The 15,776-nt window shown below is 42.5% G+C and overlaps 1 protein-coding gene across 2 annotated transcripts in view; it reads left to right on the forward strand.

Moving 5' to 3' along the window:
- DGKI (diacylglycerol kinase iota) overlaps nt 1-15,776 on the forward strand; it is a 368,375-nt gene that overhangs the window by 257,720 nt on the left and 94,879 nt on the right. Inside the window, exons 20-21 of one of the 2 annotated variants that reach the window (XM_041002016.1) lie at nt 2,032-2,231; nt 7,638-7,700. In XM_041002016.1, the coding sequence (XP_040857950.1) occupies nt 2,032-2,231; nt 7,638-7,700 (263 nt within the window). The remainder of the gene's footprint in view (nt 1-2,031; nt 2,232-7,637; nt 7,701-15,776) is intronic. The other variant, XM_041002017.1, reaches the window with a different exon arrangement.

Genomic DNA, 15,776 nt, shown 5'->3' on the forward strand with positions numbered 1-15,776 from the left:
ACAGAGAGATCACATCATTTATCCACTACTTCACTTCCCCTGTGGCCATAACAGCCAGGACTGGGATGGCCCAAAGCTGTTAGGCAGGGTCCCCATAGGACTCTCCCATTTGGGTAGCAGAGCCCCAAAACTTGAGCCATCATTAATAAATTAATAAAATTAAAAAATTAAAAATTAATAAATTAATATTGTGTGCATGAGCAGAAAGTCGAGTCAGAAGTGGGATGTCAAGCATGGGACTCTGAAATGGAATGCCAGTGGCACAAGTAGGGGCCTGTCTCACTTTGCCACAATGCCTGCTGTCAAGTGGCTTTGTACCTGAGTGTCGCACCAGCCGTTGTTCCTGGGCGATCCGCCCTCTGCTTGTGAATATTGTTGGGGTGTTTAATGTGGGATGGTATGGGTGTAAATATCAACAAGTGTGCGTTGTGTTTCTTTCGTGCCTTTTGGTTCTTAATTTCATTTCTTTGGCTTATTAGCTTAGACTTCCAATATGATAGAAAAAAATTCTGTTTCTGATTAGTACACTTTGTCCTCTAAAAGGAATGCTTCTCAATCTCCTTTATCATGATAATTATTATTTTTGGTAGATGATTCTATCCGTTAAAAAAGATGCATTCTATTTATTATTTTGAAGGAAATGCTTACTATTAAAAAAAAATCACCGAAGAGAGGTTAAGTCAGCTTGTATAGCAGCATTCTGTGTGGGCTCTGGTTCGAGTCCTAGAGGCTTCATTTCCCATCCAGCTCCCTGCTAATTCACCTGGGAAACACATCGGAGGATGCACCAACTCTGTAGGCCCCCGTCCCAAGTGGGAGACCCAGACAAAGTTCTTGCCTTCCAGGTAATGGCTTGTGCCAGCCTGGCTGTCATTGTGATCATGTGCGGAGTGAGCTAGACCACAGAAGGTCTCTCCCTTTTTGTCTCTTTCCTTCTCTCCCTATGATACTGAATTTCAAATAAATCTTTAAAGGGATGTTGAAAATACTTTGTCTTTTGAGATGATTGCATTTTCAATAATTAATGTGGTGAAATGACAATGACATGCCTTCTGGTACTGAGCAAATATTACTTATACCCTTGCCTGTAAATAACTTAGTTTGGTAATGCTGATAAAAATAGAAATGTGTCCACCCGAAAAATTAAAGGAAGGCCTTTCCTTTTGCGCCTGCGCAGTGGTTCTGGCTGGTTCTGAAATGCCGACAGAGCTGGCAGCGGCAGTTATTTAACTCTGCTTCTTTGTGGTGCACTTGAGCATCTGTAATTCATACACCAAAAATCTGAAATGCTCTAGGATTTGAAGCTTTTGAGTTCCAACATAATGCCACAAAAAAGGGAATTGTGCATCTGACCTCATGTAATGAAGTCATGGTCAAAAGGTGCAGCCACAAATACTGTGTAAGGGTGTAAATGAAACGTAAAGGAACTTCTAGGTTAGATTTGGTTTTTCTAAGATCCCTCATTATGTCTATGCAAATATTTCAAACTCCACACCCCCAAAGTGCAAAGCTTAAACACTTCTAATCCCAGCCATATCTTAGATAGGTAATACTCAACTTGTATTTACAATTATTTTATTTTTGAGGCTGAGGTGACTTAAAAGTGCTCAGGAAAACTGCATGCCTTCTTGTGCCAAGGAGCTGGAGTAAACAGACGTTACCTCTATGTTTAGAAAGTAGTGACAAAAAAATTGTATGCGTTCAGTCTAAAGGCATCCTGTACTTTATGAATATTTTTTCATCTGAGGTTGCTTGTATTCACAGCGCTACAATTCATGGATGTGAACACCTAGTTATGTCTAACATTGAAAAATAATCAATGAAAATTTATGATAATGCTCATACAGTTTTTGAAAGTTTGGCTCTTTTATGTCAGTGTTTATCCAAAATTTCTATTATTACATATTGGCTAATGAACTGGACTATCCGTAGAGCTAGCTATGTAGAAGTTGAAAGAATGTGATTTTTCAAGATTCCCTAAGCCAGCAGAATTAATTAATCCTAGTTCCTCTCTGACTCTTATTTTGACAGGCTGCCCTGCAAGTTGGGGGCCACGGGGAAAGACTCCATCAGTGTCGGGAGGTCATGCTGCTCACTTACAAGTCCATCCCCATGCAGGTGGATGGGGAGCCCTGCAGGCTGGCCCCAGCTATGATCCGCATCTCCTTGAGAAACCAGGCCAACATGGTCCAGAAGAGCAAGAGGAGGACATCCATGCCTTTACTTAACGAGTGAGTCTGCTCCTTGCCTACCTGGCTCAGCTGAAGACTTTGGAGAGGAGAACACAGGGCATGTGCATGGTCTTGGGACCTCACTGTGCTGGGAAGGGCAGACGCGTCTGGGGAACTCAGAAGTTTCACGAGAATGTGTACGCATGTGTCTATTTTCCCATTTGTTATAGTTAACCATACCCTTGGTTTGAAAATTAGGAACGTATGCAAGACCAATGATTCTTCGCTAATGACTTGGGCATACATCTAGAATATATATGTATATGTATGTGAATTCTATGTAATTGATATAATTATAAAAATTAAGAGGGTTTTTAGGCTCCTAAGGTGTGCACTCCTTTGTTTCAGGGCAGGGAAGCATTTAGCCTGAGCTCTGTTGGGGCTGCATGGCAACTGTTGCTTTCTTCAACAGTAGCAGATTGTCCTTGCTGGTTCGTGGCTTTCTTACAGCGTATCCCATTCTCCCTGCTGGTGGGTCGCCTCTGTCCCTGGCACCTGTTCTGGTGCTGTGTGTACTCAGTGGTTTCCACTTGGTTTTTCTGCACATGACCCCATTGCCGAGGCGTCACGTGGTCTGTCTTTTGGACTCCCACACATAGGCTATGTTTCTTGGCCTCTTGGCTTTCTTAGGCACCTGACAAAGTCACTGGAGGAACAAGGATAAGGACTAGATCATTGACGTGTGTATTCGTTGTCTAGTTCACGTTATTTGAATCAGTCATTTACAAGTCTCTTGGGACTGGAGAAAGAAGAAAGCATGTAAACTTGTTTGAGTGTCCTTTGCAGATCGTACCTGTGTAGCTATGGCCTTTGGGCATTCTCTGTCATGGTGAGGGATCCCTCCAAGGTGCGCCTCTTGTTTGTGGCTGGTGATTCCTAGTTAGCTATTTGTATTGAATGACTGGCTTCCCATAGTTTGTGCAGAGCACGGCCATGCTTGCCATATATTTATTGAGTCAAACTAGCAGATCTACGGAAGTAGCTGGAATAGCCAACAAAAGCCAGCGATCGCAACCGAACCTAACTCAGCTCTTCCTGCCGCAGTGCATGGCCAAGGAATGGCAGTAGCCAACGCCTCCACGTATTTCATTTTTTGGCATCTGCTTGTACAGCTCATGCTGAGGGGAGAGATCTCTCCAGCCTCCCCTCCCTTGTCTCCCAGAGTCTGGGCTTCACCGAACTTTCCCTGGATCGTTGAGTTGTGTCTCTCGCTTTGGTAATATTTGACCTCTAATGCATCTCGTAGGTGTCCTTCTTGATGTTGTCTGTCTGTCCTGAGCTTCCGCTTAAATTGCCCACACAATTGTTGATCTATTAAGGAAAAAAATGAGATCTTGAAAGTTATATATGGGTTGCCATATACAACCTCTCGAGAAATGTTTGAGGTAAGGCGTGAACCATTGGTTTGTGGGGAAAAATATAAGTAAAAAGCCACCTCTGAAATTTAGCCTTTACTGTTGGGTTGCTTGTAGATAGTTTGTTAAGAATATAGTAACAGTGAAAATTTTTATAGTCTCACGAATGGCATTTCCTATTTAAGAACTCTCAGACATAAAGTTGGCTGTTGTATTTCAAACAGCTTTTACACTGTGGTTCAAAATAACTTGGATTTTTCTCAGTAATTGTGTTGTCTAGAATTTACTTAGGATTACACATCTTTGGAACTTTCTTCCATATGAAAAGAAATAGTGTTTGTTCTTTTTGTATTGATGGCGTGTATGACATATAATGTTATTCAGGTTCTTAGCTGAGCAGGTGTTAAAGAAGCAACTCAGAGATGCAGTTACTCAATTCCCCACAAGGGGGCAGTGGTGCCTCCATAAAAGCAGCCCCAGGCCATAGGAAACACCTGTGTAAAATGGGAAAAAGTGTATGTTTAATTATATTTTTTTAAAGGAACGCTTGTAAAAATTAAAAATGAAAAAACAATGTATTTCTACTTGTAAAAAATGACTAGTCAACACCACATGCTTCGAAAACCAAAACAGATAACGTGTTAGAAGAAAGCAGAACGGCTCATTTCCATGTAATATCAGTATATTGAATTTGGATTTCTCTCACCCTGACCTTTTCCCCCTCTGGGATATATTGTTTCTATTTCTCTAGACCATTCTTTTTGAAATGAAACTTTTCTTCTGGATTTGTAAGTAGAATTGCCTTCAGACTCACAAGCTTTCTTCCATCTTGGCTCTCCTGCAGGCTCCCCTCTGCGTCAGTCATCATTCTGCGAAGCTCCCGGTTTCGTCCACGGTGGGAGCAGAGACCTGAAAGATTGACCGTTCCTTTATTTTCCATCTTCTTTCTCCCCGACTTTTGTTCTCTTCTCTACTCACGTGTTTATTTCACGAAGACTGCTTTTTGGACATCTCGTTCGCTTGTCTTCATTAAAGAAGAGAAAATTGAAATGTTTTAGGACTTTAGCCTAGAAATCTCTGCGCGTGCATGTGTCCCAGATAAGAGGGGTGTAGCAGCTCACTTCATCGTAAGGTTAACTGTGAATGTTGGAAATCAGAGTCGCTCCCTGGACAACAACTTCTCTGCTTGAAAGCCCGTGCCCTTTACTGAGCTGTGCTTTTTCTCTAGGAAATTATACCTCAGATCTGTGTCTGCAGCCTGAGATTTTTTTTTTCCAGAAATTGAAAACTGATCGTCAAATATCTTAGTTGACATCTTCACTTTAGTGTCTCACAGTGACCGCCAGCCATATGCTTCACGTGGCCCCGTTAGCCACGTTCCCTTTGCTTCCCAGCCTCCCCAGCATCCGCAGAGCTGCTTCTCTTTATTTGGTGAACAGGCATCCATCCATGTCTCGGGCCTCCAGTCTTGGCAGTGATCCCATTCTCGCCCACTTTCAGACACCTGCATTCGTTGGATTTCCTGGATCTTTAACTCTCACGTCATCTGTCTCGTGGGCCGGTAAGACAACGTTAGTTCCAAGGCCGCTTACACTGTCTGTCAACAGCACTGTCGAAACGCTTGTCATTCATTCTCATGCTCAGGCTTTAGGTGCTCCCACACAGTGTGTTTCTTCCAATACAGCAACTGGAAGACATTTCCGAACGTGGAAAGTCCTCGCTCCTTAGCTTCACCACCGTGTTTGATCGTTGCCTTCTTCACCTGTATCTCCTTGGGCTCCAGAGGTGATCACTGTCCCTGCAGAAATACGCTGCCATTAGCATGTCTCTTCATTGCGCGTCTTCTAGTCCTTCTCTCTTCCTGGTCATCTGCTCTCATGGTTCCAAATGCCACTGAATTATCTCCTTCCCTAAGAGCCCTCTTCTGTCTAGTTCCAGCTGTGGGCTGCGACTCGGTGCTGCTTCAACACCCTTGGTCTCATCCATAATTATATTTAAAAGTGTATTTGTCAGAGCAAGAGTGTAAAAGAAAGAAAAAAAAAAAAACTGTGCTGTGTCACTCTCCAAAGCTCCAGTGTGGCCTGGGCTGTCAGACGATGCTTGAGGGGTGGTACCTCTTGGTGCAGGAACATGACCTGTTGAGTCAGTTTCTCCAGCATCTCAGGGGTGCACAGGGCAGAAGCTGGACCTGGGAGATGAGCAGAACCCAGACGTTCCAAAAAAGGATTGCACGTTCTAACGGACGGCTCAACCCTCGGGCTCAGCGCCCACGCTCCCATCATACCATCTATTGAAACGACTGCTAATGATTGGTTCTCTCTTCTCTCTGCTCTGTGAGGAGGCTCTGGGGTTTTCTTTGAGAGCCACAGTGCCTGTGAAACAGGGTCCCGTGCCCAATTCATGTCTTATCTTTGGGTCAGCTTTATAAGCGTGTCTCTGTTTTTCACATATTATTTAAAAATAATGTGAGTCTAAAATATCATGAATATAAAATGTATTTTGATCACACTTTATTATAAGTGAAGGAATATATTTAATACTTTTAAGATATGGTTCATATAGATACCTGGAAGGATTTTTTGAGGAGAGGCAGTTAAATAACAAACCTCCTGGATGCCATTAGAATTTCATATTTGCAAGGGGAAGCATAATGCTTCTCCAAAATAAAATGCATTAGCTTTTAATCTCATTTACTATTGCTAAATGCAAAGTAAAAGTGTGCCCCCCACCCCCGTGTGTTCTCCAGCCTACAATCATTGGCACAGGAGCATGTTCCATTGTATCATGGCACTAAATCCTACATGAGCCTGAGCTCCAGCACATTTGTTCTCCCACAAAAATAGAGTGGATGTTTCTGGCTATGTACTCACACACTGGTTACACGCTTGCCAGATAAAGTTGATTGTGTGTGTGTGTGTGTGTTTTTTTGGAAGGCACCGTTGAAGGAGATCAGAAACTTACACCTTACACAGGCTCCGTGCAATTCTTCCGCTCATTTTTGTCCTTAGCTCCTAGCAATGAAGGCAGTATCAATAAAGATGCTGACTGATTGAAGATGTCTGGTGAACCAGCTTTGAAATGCACAACTGGATTCAACCATCCTGGGCTGCCGGGAAATATCACCGATTGTAACCGATGGTTTTGAGGATTACAAGGGTTGGAGAGAGCCCTGGGCTGGAGCTTTGTCGCAAGGGACTGTGAGGTTTTTCTTTCACCATGGAGTAGATTGAGGGACCACGTTCGGCTGGTCCGGTGACGTTGCTTCCATGAGAGCACGGAGCACGGAGAGAATAATTATGTGAAATGACAGGAAATTTGGGGTTTAGTTTCTTTAATTCTACTTTTTGTCTCTTTTGGTAGCTACTGTAGCTGCTCTCTATCACAAAAGAAGGGAGGAAAGAAAAAGCTATGGTTTCACTTGCTACCCCGAATGTGTGTGGAATTACAGCAACACAACAACACAACATTGCAATTAGGACTTTGCTGGTAATCCCTGTGGAGTTCTGAAAAAGCCTCTGATGTTTCACTGAAGCAAGCTAAAGTGTTGTTTTTGAGTTAACCTTTTCAAGATGGCTGTCCTGTGATGCGAATATCTTTAGAAGCCCGGGGAATGGTGAAGGCTAGGGTGAAAGGAACACGCTGACCTTCAGGACGCCCCGTGCCCGTGTCCTGCTTGCTCATGTGTCGGTCTGTGCTTCCTCTCCGCGGCTGTCCTGGTGACCAGAGCAACGGCAGCCGTGACCATGCCCCTGGGCCCCCACAGCCTGTCTTCCTGCCTTGGTCCCCGGCTCTGCTCCCATCTGTAGCTTGCCTGGAACCTTCCTGTGTCCTGTCGGCTCCATTGCTCTCAGTGGTGTTATTGGATTATTTCCGTGGCTGGCTTGATTTTCCTTTTTTTTTTTTTTTCCCTTTCATTCCCCATTGGGTGACATGCTCATTTAATTTCTGTTTAAAACTTTGTGTGTCTCTCTTTCTCTCCCCGGCTTGGTCCTTGTCTGTCCACGCGTGCGTGCTGACTCTGTCTGCGCTGCCCATTCCCTGCTGCCCGTAGCATCCAGCAGGTGCATACTGCGGACCTGCGGCGAGTGTCTGCTCCCCCTGGCTCCTTCACCATGTGAGTACAGTGCGGTTCATTTTGACATTTTGTTCCCCAATCCCTTCTCCTCCTTCAGTTGATTCAAGGAGTATCTCTCAATTATTATTGTATGTTCACAGCAGAAAAAAATTTTTAATAGTGTTTCATTTCTGTCGTTGGTTAAATTTTGATTACATTTCCATTTTAATTGTGTATCTTAAATAGGATTCTTTATTTCTTAGGCCAGTAACATATATGCTCCAGGAAGGGAAATTTTATTTATTTCCCTAGAATATAGCTGGCACCACATAGTGACTACAATAGAACCTGAATATTGGTCTGAAATAATTATATATCTCCATATCATATGTATTACACATGTCATGTATTTTATGTTTTTATATAAAACTGATAATACATTTATATAATAAAAATGTAAGAAATCACAATATTAGACAAATCAGATGGAAAAATCTTAGCAAACAGAGCAGGGACTATGGGAAAAAATGCAAACATAGCAGTGTTGGCGATAATGCGATGCATGGACAGTTAGGAGTTGTAACACACGCATGTCTGTGCCCCCACAACATTTTGGGTTTATGCAGAATATATTTCTGAAATTCTATGATTTGATCAAGATGGAACACATATGATTTTGTGGATCTTCATCAAGATTATTCAGCATGTCTCATCTAATAAAGAAAAAGCTTGGGATATCTTTGCTCAGCTCCGGTATGCGGTAACTGCGAATTCATGCATTCTTTTTCTCTCGGTGGTTTCATTTTAAAGCACTCAGTGAAGAACACACGCTACATTTTATAAATCGTAAAAAGTCATGCTGAGTGCTTCATTTATTTTCTGCATAAACCCAAAATGTTGCGGGGGCACAGACGTGCGTGTGTTACAACTCCTAACTGTCCATGCATCGCACTATCGCCAACACGCATTTCCAACTCCAAAGAAAAGTCAGCAAAAAGCTTTGTGACACTGTGGAATAGACTGCCTCCTGCAATGCCAGCGCCCGCTCCCAGTGGCAACTTTACTTAGGATTCAGTAGCCTGGTACAGCAGCGGGAAGACGATCTAAGTGGGTGGGCTCCTGGCGTCACCCTAGTCGTCACTACCACTGAGGAGTGGACCAGCAGATTGAAGATCCCTTTATCTGTCTCTCCCTCTATGCCTTTAATTCTGCCTTTCAATTAAATAAATAATACATAACCTTTTTTTTTTTTACAGGATGAGAGTGCCCCCTCCCAGAAAGAGAATACAGACAATACCATTTAAGATCCAAAGGGCACTTGACTTTCAAGAGGACCGATTCCCCCTGGTTTCTCCTGGTTCTCCTGGCACTCAAGGTCTTTTCCCCCAGGCCAGCTCACAGGCGTGCTCTCCCATCCTATCTGGGGGGCTCTGCTGTCTGGCTGTTTAGCACTTAGAATCCAGGCCGGTGTTTACTGGAGAGAAGAGGTGGAGGGGCAGTTTGATGGCTTTTAAATTCTAGTCTCTGTGTCTAGTCTGTTGCAATAATTTACAGGGATCTCAGACAGCTGCTTTCTGAGCTCTTCCCAATCTCTGTAGCCGCATCAGTAAGAGAGAATGAATGCTGATGCTGACCCGCCTCTCTCAGTTCTAGAACTCAGCAGTGCCTTTTGACGGGAGTGTGAGCCTCCATCCACCCTTCTTCCTGCCGCAAACAGTCATTGAGTGAAACAGCTAAGCCGGCCAAACCGTTTAGGGAATAGTCTGTGTATTTTTGAACTATCACCAGCATATGTCAGATATAGTTTACCATCTAGATGTATTCCAATGCTAAACTGTGTGCATTTTTGCTTATAATCTTAGGGAAACCAGAATCAGACCAAGATCCATGGAAAAGTTTGAATTGTGATATCTGACTAGAAGCCCAGTATGATTTCACATCTTAAAGGTGCTTTTTTTTAAAAAAAAAAAAAGATATTTATTTTTATCAGAAAGGCAGGTATACAGAGAGAAGGAGAGACAGAGAGAAAGATTTTCAGTCTGCTGGTTCACTCCCCACAAGTGGCCACCACGGCCCCGGGCTGAGTCAATCTGAAGTCAGGACCAGATGCCTCCTCCGGGTCTCCCATGTGGGTGCAGAGTTTCAAGGCTTTGGGCCGTCTCCTACTGCTTTCCCAGGCCACAAGCAGGAAGCTGGTTGGGAAGCAGGGCTGCCAGGATTAGAACCAGTGTCCATATAGGATCCTGGCACCTGCAAGGCGAGGACTTTAGCTGCTAGGCTGCTGTGCCGGGTACAATAGACTTTCCTCTAAGGAAGCTGAGGTGACGCTGGAGGCATGGTCTGCCTAAGAGAATTAAGCTGGCAGTGGTAAACACGCAATCCTTCATGGGGCTGTCAGGGTAGCATGAGCCATGGGCCATGTGAGCCCATGGGCAGCCTGGGGAGGAATGCGCGTGGATGCTGATGGACGGATCATAACTTCTGACTCATTTCTGTATCCCCGAGTCGCTCGTGAGGGTACCACAAGGTGCTGAGACTCTCAATATTTTGATTCTTTTGATTCTTATTACTGGATTCTTGAGTGAGCATCTCTAATGGGTGAGAGGACAGTCATTCTGATTTTCTGGATCTTAGATGGGTTTCAGTAAGTGTGCAGTGCCTCTCTAGCCTGGAAGAAGGCAAACGTGGCTTCTGGTTTCGTTTCCAAAAATCAGGAGAGAATTTCTGCCATTGTAGAACTGAACAAAAGGCTGTTTTCTGGGTCTTAATGTTAGTGAAGTGTAGGTAGGCGTGGACTTCAGGATTTTTGCAAGACAGAATTAATGACTCCCTGGTTGAGGAAGGGAAGTTTAAAGCTTTGCTCATTTTTTTTTTCTCCTCACTGGACACTCCCTCCTCCTCCAACTGTCTTGCTGGTTGCCCACTGCCCACCGTATCTTGACCTTTATCTTGGTCATAACCTTGCCTTTTCCCTCCCGCCTCTTAGTCTTCTGACTCCAGGAAGCTGGTGTGCCAAATGGAAAATTCCACAGGAAAGAAAAGATAACAGCTCAGGCTTTAGCTCATGCCAGCTGCAGAGTTCGAGCTGGTCCTGCAGGTCAGATGGTGTGCCTTGCCCTTGCTGCACTCTGTGGGTTCCTCTACAGGTGCCCCTCTGTCTGAGATTCATTCGCTCAGAAAAGGGAAGGTGGCAGCACAGCATAGAGCTCTGACCACAGCGTTCTCGGAATATCCCTGTTCTCACTGCCCTGGGGAGCCTGCAGTGTTCTGTGTTGTATTGATTCTATATTAGTATTTTGTATTTTTCAGATGTTAAAAAACATATAGTTGGATGCTCAGAAACATTTTTTTCCCCTCTGATTTCCTGTTATGATACAGTTTAGGTCATGGCCTTAGAATGAAAGTATGTTCCAAGAGGATTGTGATGAATTTTAGCATTCTAGCAGCTAGACGAGGTGGCCATGGCTTTTATTACCTTACAGAAAGTAAAGGGACATTTACACAGTCACAATCATAACAATTATGCAGCACTGACTGATGAAGTTAGGACTAAAAGCCGAGGGTATCTGCTCTGACAATAGCATTTAGGTGTTCAACTCTGTTGTCAGTTCAGTCCCTGATTCTTTTCATGTTTTTGCGTCTGCTACGTGAGTGAACTGTACATTTTTAAATCAATCATATCAAGCAAACCGTTTAAGAAAATTAGGTATGAATAACAACTACAGTGTATTGAGTGTTTCAAATGTGTCAAGCTTTACTGTTTGCAGTTCAAGTGTTAGAAACACTTCCCAGAATGATAAATCCTCACGGAGCTGGATCTGTTAGCGCCATCAGTCACGGCGCTTGGCTAGAGAAGCAGGTTGTTGGGAAGGGGTGGGGCTTGTGTCCGTCGTGGAGTGACGTCACCTGTGACCTCTGTTAGCAAGGAATATTCCGGGCTCTTACACCAAGTGTTACGTGTTCAGTGGACTCACAGAAAGACACGATGCATTTAGGACGCCCTGCGGTTTAAAAGGAGATCTTGTTGCCTTTAAAATATAATTTTGGAGCTGAATTATTCATACGCGTGTAGGTGTCGAAACAGTTACGACTCAGCATATTTTGCATGCTGAAAGGTCACTTCAAAATTGAGGCGAATGTCGAGTGCCGATTTGTTTGAGGGTGCAAGGCAAAAGGGCATGATTCAGAAAAGTCAGGTTTTTGCGAGGGGGACACTGAAGGAGCGAGGAAAATCGATAAATTTTTTAAAGTCAAATTCAGAAAAAAAAACTGATTTTATTTTTAAATTTTAATGTATTCTTTTCCACGATACAGTTGTATGGGCTCAGGGCTTCATCTCTCCACATGCTTTTCTCCCTCCACGTCTGCCCCTCTCGCTCTTTGTTCCTGTATTATAACAAAAGCATAGTCACCCGGTTCATAGTTGATGCTTAACTGGTGGTGTTTAAATGCATCATGACTTGATGAGTATGGGAAAAAGTAGGAAATCTAGTATCATAATTTAAAAGTGTATTTACAAGCATCACTGGGAACCATGCTATCATTCGGGAATAGAGACACATGCTATCTACTACGAATACACTGCGAATACACTACACTTCCCAAATCGCCCCTGTGCAGCTCGTGGGTGTGTTTCTATATGTATGTAGTGTTTCTGTACTGCCATATCAGAGAGAACATGCTTTCCTTTTGGGACTGGCTTACTTTATTAAGCACAATCGATTCTACCTGGCGCTGCTTTTAAGCTAAATTGAAATTTAAAAAAAAAAAATTCAAGCTTAAAATAATGTTAGTCCAATCTTTAAATTTGTTTCTATAACATGATATTAAGTAGAAGTAGAAATTAGAGTTTGACTATTCAGAACAAGAATATCAAGCTGCCAGAGATTTACAAGCCAGCCATGCTTTGGAAAATGAAATGTTAAGAGTCCTCTTACTCTCTGGTTGTATATCTATATCTGTCTTTACATATATATATGTAAAAACTAGTTCTACTGAAGCAAAATGAGGTCATTTATTTAGTACATGTTTTTAAAAATATGTTTATTTGTTTGCAAGGCAAAGTGATGGAGAGGAATAAACAGAGGAGAGATCTCTTTAACCTGGTGTTTTATTCCCCAAGTCGCCACAACAGCCAGGGCTGTCAGGCTGAGCGGGCGCTGTGCGCAATCCCATGCTGGTCTCCCGTATGGGTTACAAGGACCTAGATTTTTGGGTCATCATTTTTTTACCTTCGCGGGTACATTATTAAGAAACTGTCAGAAGTAGGGGAGCCAGGACTCCAGTTGACGCTCTGATGTTGCCCCAGCCTGCTGTGCTGCGCTGCCTGCCACATCCCTGTAGCAAGGGTTCTGCAGCTGTCAAAACATGCCACACGCTGGGCGGCTTCACCTATGGGGGTTTATTCTCTCATCATTCTGAGATCAGGGCGCTGGCAAGTTTGTTTCCTGACACTTGCCTCCTTGGTTTGTAGTGGATCATGTTCTTGCGTCGTTGCGTGGTGTCTGTCCCCAGTTGTGAGTGTCTGTGTCACCGGACACTGGAGAGATCTGCTCTCCACCGGTTCACTTCCCTGTAGCCACAACAGCCTTAGTTGAGCTGATCTGAAGCTGGGAGCCAGGTGCATGTGTCTCTTCCCGGCGGGTGCAGGGTTCCCAAGGCTTTGGGCCGTCCTCGACTGCTTCCCCAGGCCACAGGCAGGGAGCTGGATGGGAAGTGGAGCGGCCGGGATTAGAACTGGTACCCATGTGGGCTCCTGGCGTGTTCAAGACGAGGACTTTAGCCGCTAGGCCACCGCGCTGGGTCCCTGAGATCAATTTTGAGGGAACACTAATCAATGCATAATAACTAGTGTCGGATAAGCTCATTGAATTATTATTATTATTATTATTATTATTATTATTATTATTATTATTATTATTATCACTGACTCTTCAAAGCTATCTATCATTCACTGATTCTTTCCCCTGATGGTTCTCACAGTCAGGACTGAGTCACCCGTGTGTGTTTCATAGGCTCCAGGATTTGGTCCATTTTCCACTGTCTTCCAGGCACATTAGTAGGGAGCTCGAATGGAACTGGGTCAGGTCAAACTCAAACCAGATCTCCATCCTGGGATGCTGGCATCACCACAGCTGCAACCTCGAAAATCCTTTTTATTAAAGGATATGAGGAGGCTAAGGGCGTTATTCTTTTTATAGCATATTTTCAGTGTTAATCATACTGAACAGTATGAATTCGAAATTTTCTGGGCCCAAGTGCTTGTTCTGTAGGATGAAATGACAGAGTAAAATGTATTGCATTTTTTTTTTGCTGCTGCTGTTGTTATTTTAAATAGTTAGAGCATAATTAGAGTAAATATAGAGATACGTCTAAGAGTATATGAAAAAAACAAAGGGAAAACATTTTTCATTTAGATACGGCTCCTCCACCCAGAAAAAAAAAATAGATTTACTATTAAAGTTGCATTGTTATCAACTGGTTCAGTGCTTTGAGGGATGAAAAATTTAATGTCAATTTGTACTCCAGTCCTGTTATAGTAACTCATATTTTCTTGTGATATGCAGTGAGGGGAGCACATCAGTAACAAAGAAATCCGGAGTTTTGTTTTGAGTGACTCATGAGTGTGTTTATATCGGATTGTTTTGTTGAGGTGGTGATGAACTCAAAGAATATTTCATCTGTAGGAGAGTTTGAATTTAATTATAACCATTCAATTGAGTTTTCTTGGTCTGTCATAACACCATAAAACTCTTAGATAGAATGAAAAGAAAACACATTTTAAAAAATCATAAAAAGAAGATGCTGTTAATACTGATTTAATTAATTCATGGAACTCATCATCACATTTTGGTCCAGAAAATGAAATCCTAACATATTATGAATTCTGCAAGTTGCAGAGTTATTGCTGACATATTTGAATACATTTAAAATGCCTTTGGAAGATTACGTGTGAAATGAGAAAACAAAAGCTTTTCAGCTTGCTTTTACGGAGACCAAAGCTTTTTTTGATTTAAAAAATGAAGTAGTTAGACAATACTATCCTTAAGAGGTGATTGCTGAAATATAGCTTTTGTCCTGATAGTATTTTGTGGCAGAAAGTCAAATATTGACATACTTTTCTTTGGGAAATGTTCTTGAATTATGAAAACATTGTGCAGTGCCTGATGACACAGGGTCTACTTTGACAGGACAAATAAAAGAGAAAGAAATGGCAGAAGCAAAAGTTTCCCCAACTTTGCTTACGCTTTGTTACCGTTATAAACAAAGCCATTCTTTTCCTTTTAGTTTGAATGACACCAAAGGCCTGGTTATTTTATGTTTATTCTTTCTTCATCATCCAAGCAATTTATCAGTATAATATAAATATAATGTAAGAGTGTATACATATAATGTATACATAAATGTTTAATTGTATTCATATAGAAGTATATTCTAGGGAATGCTTTCTCAAATTTGCTACCAAATTCTGAGAAAGTTATCTTTGTTGATTAGTAATTGATTACTAATTGATTGCTGTATTGGTAGGATTACTGCATGATTTTTTAAAAAGATTTATTTATTTTTATTGAAAAGTCAGATATACAGACAGGTGGAGAGACAGAGAGGAAGATCTTCCATCTGATGATTCACTCCTCAAGTGACCACAACAGCCGGAGCTGCGCTGATCCGAAGCCAGGAGCCAGAAGCTTCTTCTAGGTCTCCCACACGGGTGCAGGGTCCCAAGGCTCTGGGCCGTTCTCAGCTGTTTTCCCAGGCCACAAAGCAGGGAGCTGGAAGGGGAATGGAGAAGCTTCATGAACATACTTTTCCTGTTAGGATAGCCAAATCATTCATCATTTACAAATAAAAACGGGAAAATACACCAGTTCTTGACTGCAAATCTAACTAAAAACATTTTCAGCACTTTAAATAGAAAAGAAGTGTAAGGCCTTTCTTGAATACATAGAAATTGATACTTTAAGCAGAAAGTACGTGAGCACGGGATAATGAAGTCGTTTGGAAAGCTTGGGAATGGAGTTGTCCCGTTATGTCTCATCAGTTTGAACCAATGGCTTCTTTCCCCAGAGAGATAGTAATAATAAAAAAAAAAAAATTCTGAATACCATTGTAGGCAACAGTACTAAAAGTAGCTCA

The sequence above is a fragment of the Ochotona curzoniae genome, unplaced genomic scaffold (assembly GCF_017591425.1).
Source record: "Ochotona curzoniae isolate NIBS_2020 unplaced genomic scaffold, NIBS_Ocur_1.0 scaffold_2476, whole genome shotgun sequence".
Lineage (NCBI taxonomy): Eukaryota > Metazoa > Chordata > Mammalia > Lagomorpha > Ochotonidae > Ochotona > Ochotona curzoniae.